The sequence below is a fragment of the Rhinichthys klamathensis genome, unplaced genomic scaffold (genome assembly GCF_029890125.1).
Source record: "Rhinichthys klamathensis goyatoka isolate OS25496 unplaced genomic scaffold, OSU_Roscu_1.1 h1tg000107l_1, whole genome shotgun sequence".
Classification (NCBI taxonomy): domain Eukaryota; kingdom Metazoa; phylum Chordata; class Actinopteri; order Cypriniformes; family Leuciscidae; genus Rhinichthys; species Rhinichthys klamathensis.
The window spans coordinates 1,510,520-1,520,000 of record NW_026606645.1 but is presented as its reverse complement, the minus strand read 5'-3'; the positions used below and the strand labels follow the sequence as shown (position 1 = coordinate 1,520,000).

The 9,481-nt window shown below is 37.5% G+C and overlaps 1 protein-coding gene across 2 annotated transcripts in view; it reads right to left on the bottom strand.

Annotated features, from left to right (window-relative positions):
- Positions 1-9,072, bottom strand: part of herc56.1 (HECT and RLD domain containing E3 ubiquitin protein ligase 56.1) — a 39,322-nt gene extending 30,250 nt beyond the window's left edge. Inside the window, exons 1-16 of one of the 2 annotated variants that reach the window (XM_056253568.1) lie at positions 8,823-9,072; positions 8,464-8,578; positions 8,307-8,383; positions 7,970-8,194; positions 7,754-7,845; positions 7,524-7,654; positions 7,260-7,387; positions 7,085-7,155; positions 6,900-7,009; positions 6,635-6,694; positions 6,438-6,543; positions 6,167-6,356; positions 5,913-6,076; positions 5,751-5,825; positions 5,098-5,190; positions 4,927-5,010 (exon numbers count right to left, since the gene is read on the bottom strand). In XM_056253568.1, the coding sequence (XP_056109543.1) occupies positions 4,927-5,010; positions 5,098-5,190; positions 5,751-5,825; positions 5,913-6,076; positions 6,167-6,356; positions 6,438-6,543; positions 6,635-6,694; positions 6,900-7,009; positions 7,085-7,155; positions 7,260-7,387; positions 7,524-7,654; positions 7,754-7,845; positions 7,970-8,194; positions 8,307-8,383; positions 8,464-8,578; positions 8,823-9,036 (1,935 nt within the window). In that variant the 5' untranslated portion in view covers positions 9,037-9,072. The remainder of the gene's footprint in view (positions 1-4,926; positions 5,011-5,097; positions 5,191-5,750; positions 5,826-5,912; positions 6,077-6,166; positions 6,357-6,437; positions 6,544-6,634; positions 6,695-6,899; positions 7,010-7,084; positions 7,156-7,259; positions 7,388-7,523; positions 7,655-7,753; positions 7,846-7,969; positions 8,195-8,306; positions 8,384-8,463; positions 8,579-8,822) is intronic. The other variant, XM_056253569.1, reaches the window with a different exon arrangement.
- Positions 9,073-9,481: the final 409 nt, after the last annotated feature.

Here is a 9,481-nt window from a genome sequence, read left to right as displayed (position 1 = left end):
CACCCCTTTAACAGCCAGCTAGTCAGCCACCAGCAAGTAACCAATTCCCTTTCTACCAGCCAGCTAGTCAGCCACCAGCAAGTGACCAATCCCCTTTCTACCAGCCAGCTAGTCAGCCACCAGCAAGTAACCAATTCCCTTTCTACCAGCCAGCTAGTCAGCCACCAGCAAGTGACCAATTCCCTTTCTACCAGCCAGCTAGTCAGCGACCAGCATGGGGCTAACCACCTCTCCAACAGCCAGCTAGTCTGCAACAAACAAGTTACCATCTCTGTTACAGCCAAATAGCTAGCCAAGTTTAGATAACTTGCCAAAAAGTCACCCTCCAACAGAGTTATGTCTTAGATGTTCTTTATAAAGATTTTATATTTAAAGAATTAGTTGATTATAAAAAAAAAAATTATAGAGTCCAACATTTAGCTTAGTCCTTTTTATTATTATTTAAGCCAGACCAGGCAAGAAAATAATCTGTGTTGGAATTTTTTTAACATTTCATTGCTATAATCTTGGTTTGTAAAAATGTAAAAATACATAAACAAACAAACAAACATTTTATTATTAAGACATGTTTATTTTAATTAAGTTCATAAATACAACACGTTACATAGCATTTGGAAAATAATCCAATCTGGTGTCAAAGTATTGTAAACAGAAATGTTTTGCCAACAGAAATCTTTATCTGTTTGCGGATATAAATGTAAACTTTGTTATATAAAAAACCCCCACATAACAGCAGGAACTGATTGTTGAACATGGGCTGTTACAAACCCAGCGATTCTACCATCTCACGTCTCCCCCATTTACATAATTTATGTGATTCATGTAATTCATAACTGAATGTGACAAGACAAGAAACATTAACACACCTATTTTCCACATATTAGGCATACAATTAAGAGTGCATGTGCGCATAATTTAAAATAAAAATATTATTTGCAAATATTTCAAGTTGATTACAATCTTTTAGAATTCTTCTTATTTTTCTTTATTCCCTTATATCCCATTAAATACTTTAATTAAATACCCCCCTAACAATGGTTTGGTCCACCAGTGTTCAAGACATGGTAAAAGCCTTAATCAAGGATCAAGTGTCAAGTTATTAGATCTGTGACTTGTGTCCACGGATGATCTCAGAACTCCAGTCTCACTCTTTCCAGAACCCCCTCTTGTGGTTGATGGCCTCAATGACTTTAGTCCTGAGTGTTTCCTTGTTCTGATAAACAGGAAGATACAACAGAGCATGGCAGGTGAGGGCTTCTGGTAGATGATCCTGAGTAAACTTGAACAGAGTTCCCACTCTCATCTTCACCGCACTCATACCCAGAATGGGCACTTTCTCAAACCCTGTTATGAACACTTCAGAGAGGAAAACAGGAGAGATTTATTTGAAAGCACTCTGAATGTGTTCTGGCAAACAAGACAAAGTCACAGCCTGAAAAGCATAGGAGCAGCCAGAGTAGATGCAAAAAAATAAAGTTTGATTTCTTAAACTCATTTCGGCAAATGTCATTTTCACTAATTTCTAGACACAATCACAGCACCATTCAGGATAATCACTAGTGAACTTACATAGAAAGCCCTTCTTCTCATTTGGTGTCAGTTCATCAAACACCTCCCAGAATGAGATGATGGTTGGATGCTTAGCATGAAATGATCCTTCATATGTAGTGTTCTAATGATCAAAAGATATATTTAGTCAGTATTTACTAGCTCACAAGGTCAAGAGCATAGTAGTTTTGACTTTTGTTTGACATTTGTGTTATGGTGGACCTTTTTGAGGATGTCCCAGTCATATTCCTCATTGCCCACCAGAACTCCTCTCAGCTCCTCTGGCTCAAACATCTCCACCAAGCATCGGTCACACGCACTGAAGAAGCCTCTCTTGAATTCTCCAAACACTTCCTCTACTGATTTATTCAGGATATAATCCACATACTTGTCCACAAATTCTTTTCTGTTGCAAAAATTATATTTGTTAAAATATGCATCTTACCAATTATTGAATATTATGTTCAAGATTAAGGTTAAGCAAAAATAATATGATGTTCTAGTGACAGGGTATCTCAGCAAAATTAGATTTCTTTAGAAAACTATAACCCTGACCTGTTATAATTTGTGACAACTTTTCCTGGCTCAGCTGGATCCAGTTCGACTTCTGTCCCATCCCATGTGATCTTATGTAGAAAGATTTTTTTTTTAAAAACGTGTTTTTTTAAGTAATAATGGATCTAATTTACTAACCTTGTGTGCAGACCATTTTTTGTGCAAAATTTGCATACGAACATTTTCCTTTTCAAAGTATATTAAAAATGTATTAGAAAATGTAGAAAATAAATGTAACCATGCGTACACAAAAAAATTGTTATTATAAACATTTCATAAATGAAATTTCATAGATAATTCATCCTAAATATATTGCATCATAAAAGAGAAAAAAATTGGCAAGTTATAGCTCGAACTGCGAGGTTCCTCTGCATAAAAATGCAGATACGTTTATGTAGGCTACAGCTGTTTAATGAGAGATCTGTAATCTGGGTGTGTATAAAAGGTGTTTCTTGTGTTTGAACTGGTTTTTGAGGTTTCTGATTTTTTGAACTGGTTTCTTACTGCAGAGCGAGAGCACATCTTAAGAAATCATTAGCCTTTAGAGTGCAGAAAGTCCTTATATGGAGATTTTTATGCAAAATATGCATAAACTCACATGTGGTGTGAATTAAGTGAACATTTTTCATGAGAAGTTCTCCTGTGGGTACTGTATAAATGTTAATAATCCACACAATTATTAGTGAATGAGACCTGATGTCTTTAAAAGCTACATTACAGCACATGATAACACAATAATCAAACAAACTAACCGATAATGGGCCCATTTCCTTCACGTCATCGCTGTAGTCCAGGATGTGCCACAAACTCCTGAGAATATCATGTTTCAGATTCATTAAACAATGTCACTCAATAGGCACATATCCATTACAGATTTGCGCAAAACTTTTGCGATTTTTTTCGAAATGTCGACAAAAAACGATTGCGAAATTACGCCGTTTCCATTAACCGATGTTATTCGGCGTAATTTCGCAATCGTTTTTTGTCGACATTTCGAAAAAAATCGCAAAAGTTTTGCGCAAATCTGTAATGGATATGACGCAAATCTAAAACTTAATTTTTTCCTCTCGCGATAAGTCACTCCAAAACTCATGGCAACGGACATTGGTAGGTTTATGTATATCCCAACCACTGCACTGGCCATTATCATTAATCGAAGGAGACGTATGCGTGTTATCCAATCATTAATGGCAAGGAAAGACCCTTATACTTGAGAGTGGCTCTTATAGGGTGTTTCTCCGGCATATCTGCTTCGAGGTCTTGATTGTGGCATTTCTTTGAGGTTTAGAATCCAGTATTCCTGTAATTGTTTTGTCTTTTATGAATTTAATAAAGAACTCTGTCTCGTATTCTGTCCAAACATACCGCGTCATCTATGTCAGGTGACCTGTAAATGCGCAAAAACTTTCCATTGCAGTTTTGCGAAATATTTCTTTTTCGAATTGCCTGAAAAACCACCTCATGCGAGCGTAAAAACTTTTTTGCGATAAATGGGAGTTTTTGCGAAATTGACGTGTTTCCATTTCAATTTGCGCAATTTGAAGGGTAATGGAAACGAGGCTAATGATAGATAGCAGCACATACATAGAACATGGAAGTACATTTTAGCAGTCATTATACAACAATAGAGAATCAAGATAACATTGATTGTAAAAACACTCACCTGCCAAGATCCGGACTGAACTCTATCAAGTCTTCAAGACATGGTTTGACATCGAGAAGCTTCTTGAACAAAGCTAAAGGAAAAGGCAGATTCACTACAGAGTTGTTGTTGAAGGCCAAGCCACACAGAATCCCAAACAGGAAGTACTTCTCCTTCTCCACGCGGAGCTGGTGTGGGACAATAAGAGGTTAAAGCCAAAGAGAACAATAATAAAAAATGTAAATAAATGGGAAAACACAAAAGAGACATTAGGTATCTTAGCGCTACTTTCCATTGTTTTCTATGTAAACAAGATGGACATGTTTGACCCTTACGCTCATGTCTTTTGTAGAGTTTAGCACATGACAGCATTTTAAAACACTGTGCTCAAGTTAAAAGAAATTCAACTTTAAAAAAAAAAAGTCTTGAGACCTTGGTCACCCAATGGACAAATATATAAATTGCATTAAAATGGCTCCTACAAGTCTTCTTCTGTGTCTATTTTTAACGCGTCTTTCTTGACTGCTGTACAGTCTGACATTAATGACAACTGAGATCCCACAGTGTGAAACAGCGGGGACCATGTTCGTACAGTCCGACCAGCAACAGTCGTAAAGGACTATTATAAATCGTACAGTGTGCACCCGGCTTTAGATATGTAACCTGACTTAACTAAACTTTGTTACCACTATTTACGTCTTAGCATGACCTCATTAAAAGTCTTTGCCTTACCTTTGTGGGGAACCAGCTCAAAGTTTTGTTGTCATTGTCCATGAGCAGCTGAGACTCTGGAGCACAAAGCTCTTTAAACACGTTGAGAAAAAAGTCTCTCTTGTTCACATCTGTTTTTCTCATATCCTCTGTGTAAAACACCTGTTAGATAACCAAAATAATTCATTCATACTGCAGCTCGTAACAGTTTGTATAATAAAACTGCACGCAAAAAATAACCTGTTGTTACTGAATCAAAACATAGTTTTTGTTTTCCTTACCGCCAGCCAATGTCCTCTGAGATATTGCAGATTGGCCGTCAGCTGAGAGAAACAATCCTCCAGCAGAGCTGTGCGTCTCAGAGTCAGCTGAAAACTACCCTGCAATTAAAGCATTTCATTCTGTGATTAAAAAGTACATTTACACAAAAGTAATTCACATGAGATTTTTTTAGGTCAAGACAAAATTACCTTCCATACTCTGTTCTTCATATAGCTACATTTGGCCTCCAGGTTAAAGATGCATGGAAGTGATATAAGATTTTTTAAGATTTTCTGTAATAAAAGAAATAGTAACATCATGCTTACTTGATCTGAAATGTGCATGCATATCAGATATGACCAAAAGACTGTGGAGCTCACATTATAGTAGTTTTTCTGTGCCACCAATGCCTGGATTTGTTCAGGCAAGTAAAATAACGGCATGTTATTCGCATCTTCATTGATGGTTTGCAGCTGTTGATTTTGGGAAAACAAAATGATCAGTTTTTTTTTTCTATAGTGGGAATTAACTACAAAAAAATCAATATATCATAACCAATACAGAAATTATCAGCAGACAACCATGGGTATCAGGAGTATTAGTGCCCTCTTGTGTCACTTCTAAAATCTAACAACAGTCCTGTCAATTGATAGTTTTTTTTTTTAAATATAAATTGAGTGATTTCGGTCATTTTTGTATGATAAATACAGTGATTGCTGCCATATTTAATTTTAGCTATATATTAAAAAGATATACCAAAAATCAGGGGTGTTCAATCCTGCTCTTGCAGGGCCACTGTCCTTCAGAGTTTAGCTCCAATCCCAATTAAACACAACTGAAACAAGGTGTTCAAGGTCTTCAGGATGACTAGAACCTTCTAGACAGGAATGTTGGGACAAGTTGGAGCTAAACTCTGCAGGACATCCCAGGAGTAGGATTGGACACCCCTGCAGTAGATGATACAGTAACATCATCGGCCATTGAAAGCCCATATAGGTTGACCAGTAGATTTTCAAAATGTTTTGGTTCTCACCACATCTAGGAGACCATTGACCTCATGAATGATGAAATCACTCTTTGTGATGTCTCTGTGTGCACTGCGGCAGACCTTTCCAACAGAAACACTGTTATTGAAACTACTATCACAATAACATGGTTAAATGTTTACTTTTGATCTAATGTTTAATAAAAGCACCTGATAGACCATCTGAAGGATCTGCACAAATTTCAGTAGGTGTTTCTCTTTGTCAGAGTCCAACTTGACAACAGCAATCCTGCCAATTAACATAGCAGACTCTTTTTGAAATAAGCCCACCAAGTTTTTGAGCAAATCATCAGGGAGTTTGGACCAGTACATCTCTGAGAATACAACATGCATGTAACATAAAATTACAAAATTACAAACAGAACAAGAACAACAGAAAGAATGTAAATGTCCTCCAGCTTTACCTAACTCCTTGAGAACAGCAGGATTCAGATCAAGGATTTTGGAGGCCAATGCTTTAGTGAGTTCAGTTCTTTGTTGTTCCTGGAGTCCTCTGATGAGCTCAGGGAGGAGAAGGTAGAGTCTCAGAGCTTCCACACCAGCTGGATTTGGATTCAGAGACGGCAGGAGTGTCTGTTGAACTACCTTCACTACCTGAGGTACGGAAAATTATCAACTGCATCTCACCGTTTAAAATGTAATGAACATTTTTGTAAATGCTGGATTTACCATTACCTCTGAAATCAACCTTTCATTGTTTGATAACTTTGCAAAGGATGCTTTAACCAGATCAAAATCCAACCCACAATGCTCCTCAGACATCTGATAATGTTCATCACAACTACAAAGACAGACACTTACATTAAGTCATTTTAGGCACAAAAGGGAGGAACTACTACATAAAACAGCCTAATTCAGATTAGGATATTTACCTTGTTTTGAGGAAACTTCCATTCAGAGAGGCAGCCGAGGAGAACACTTTGTTTATGTCCCTGTAAACAACACAACTATACTTTAAATAATATTTTTATAGTCTATTGATTTTAATTCCTGCCTAAAATTCATCACCTCGTTGGCACATATTTCTTGATTTAATAATGTTAAGAAAGACTATTTCATGGACCTACTGTAGATCAGGAGCCTTAAGCATTAGTATCTCAATGGAAGCACTGTTGTTAAAACGACTTAAACACTCACTTCTTTATCACTTTCCATGAATCACTTCCAGACACCCATCGGTCAATCATTCTGTTATCTAATGTCAAAATCCCTCTCCTTGGATTTGGTTTAGACTCATTCCCAAGTTTCTACAATATACATAAAAAAACTAAGTAACCACAGTGGAGCAATAATTTAATTGTTAACAAATGTGTGTACTGTACCTTGAAAAACACGGCAAAGGAATGATTCTCCCCAGCAATCAGTTTTTCAATCATATATGCATGACCACATTCTGTGTGCAATAAAAATTTAGTTTAGTTAGCTTAGTTTAGCAACATCACGAGAAGAAAAATATTCCTAAGGAAATAGCCTATTGCTAAAATATGATTTAATTACTAGTTGAGAGATCCACAGGGAAAGGCACAGACTGCTTGATCATTTCTCCATTTCCCAGCTTCCCTTGCATCCCACATCCAAATGAATAGATCAGCTTTGACGATTCGACTGATACGAGTGTGTGACGTCTTTATTCAAGAAAGAATCAAATGCCTAATCATTGAGCTGATCTCAAACATTAGACATGTTAACCATGTGAGGAAATACAAATAAATCTGCATTACTGCATTGAAACACTGATTGCTTCTGAAAAGTCTAGTTTACCTCCCGCATGTGACCTGGGACACTTTAGATCCCCACAGTTCAGCAACGACCCGCGGATGATGTTCGTCTTTAAATGAGTTGTGCCCAAGCTGGCCAAAACCTCCTGATCCAAATGTGAACACTGTGCCGCCCTGAAACATAAACTATTAATTACATTTTCTGTCCAGTGTGTTGTATGCTAAATATGGTTTTATAATATATATAGTTATATACATATTACAAAATACTACCTTTGATAGAGTCGCAGTGTGTTCCCCTCCACATGAGATGGACACAGTTTTCTTTCGGTTCAGACTATTTACAACCGTTGGGACGTGTCTGTCTGTGGTGGAAAAACAGTAAATTCATCATTCTTTAATATCAGTTTGACCCAGAATTGCACAAATATAGTGCATTTATATGTGCTTTTATATGACTGATTTAGTTACATGATGAAATATTCAGACCTGTAGTGTCTCCGAGGCCCAGCTGTCCAGCCGAGTTCTTTCCCCATCCGAACACGACTCCAGAGAGAGACAACGCAAAGCTGTGGTCTCCTCCAGCGCTGATCTGAGCCAGTGGGATCCCATCTAGACTCTCCACACGTTGAGGAGCTGACAGAGACCTGGGCTGTTCTTTCTCCAAACCCAGCTGACCGTGAGAGTTATCACCCCATACAAACAGCTGACCATCTGAAAGACCAACAACAGCTCTGCATATCTACACTCAAATGCCTATCAATTCATGTCAATAATAAGAAGTCAAAAGATTAAGACAGCTGTTAGATGAAATGGTTGTGAATACCCCTGGTTAGTGCCATTGAATGCTGGTCTCCACACGCGATCTGAATCACCTGCTTGTTTTCCAGACCTTTAAGAGGACTGCAGAGAAAAGACAATCTGTCAGATATATATTTGTTAATATCTTTCATGGTCATACTGTTATGCTTACATAAACATACCTGCACACAGTAGATTTGTCCATAATGAGAACTTTTCCTCCATAAGCAAGAAGAACCGCACCGTCTCCTCCACAGACAATCGATCTGATTCTGTCATTCTTCAGCTGTAATTGCTCTGGAGTAAATGAAATATTTTTTATCAGTTCAACTTCTGTTCAGACAGTATAGCATACAAACAGACACTTAAATAATTATAATTAATTACATTATGTCACAAATATTATACAGTATAAGTTACTCATGTAGGCTATCAAATATATATATATGAAAATAAAAGATTCAAGACTTCTGTAAAGTAGACTATTATATTAATGATGTCAACTTTATGAATGAAAAAGGTTTAATAATTTAGTATATACTTAGTTTTCCATCCTGATCACAGTCTTCACCGCGTAATCTCAGGACCGAGACTTGCCCATCCCGGATAAATCCAACAAAACTCCTTCCAGCTGACATGTCCTGAACTGCTGATTTCGGACACACGGATCGTATTCCACAATCGCCATGTTTGACTTTGTCAGGCTGTATCAGACCGAAGCCCTCTCTGACCTGCGCTCCCCAGTAGCAGAACATGTTCACAGCTGATGGATGAAACCTTCAGACTCCAGCAGCGTCTGCATCCGTGGACAGAGGAACACGCTCTCGTTGAATAGGCTAAATCGAAAACGAGAGTGAAACTGAACTGTTAAGCAAGTTCTCGACTATAGCGAGTTCCCACGAAACGAAAGTGTCAAGTCAAGTCATCCTCATTTACTTTTAACAATGTAGATGGTCTCAAAGCAGCTTTACAGAGATAAACATATAAATTAGCCTATATAATTTAATTGGCAGTCGCAGAAAGTGATGTTTGTTGTTATTCTTCCGCGTTTATCATAGACGAATTAGCCTATTTGATGATGATCGGAAAACGAAAGCAAAATCAGAGGTGAAAATCCTCCACACTTTACACTAGGGTCAGGGGATCTCGGATTATCCAGAGATCCCCTGACCCACTAGGATATATTTAATTTATTCCTAG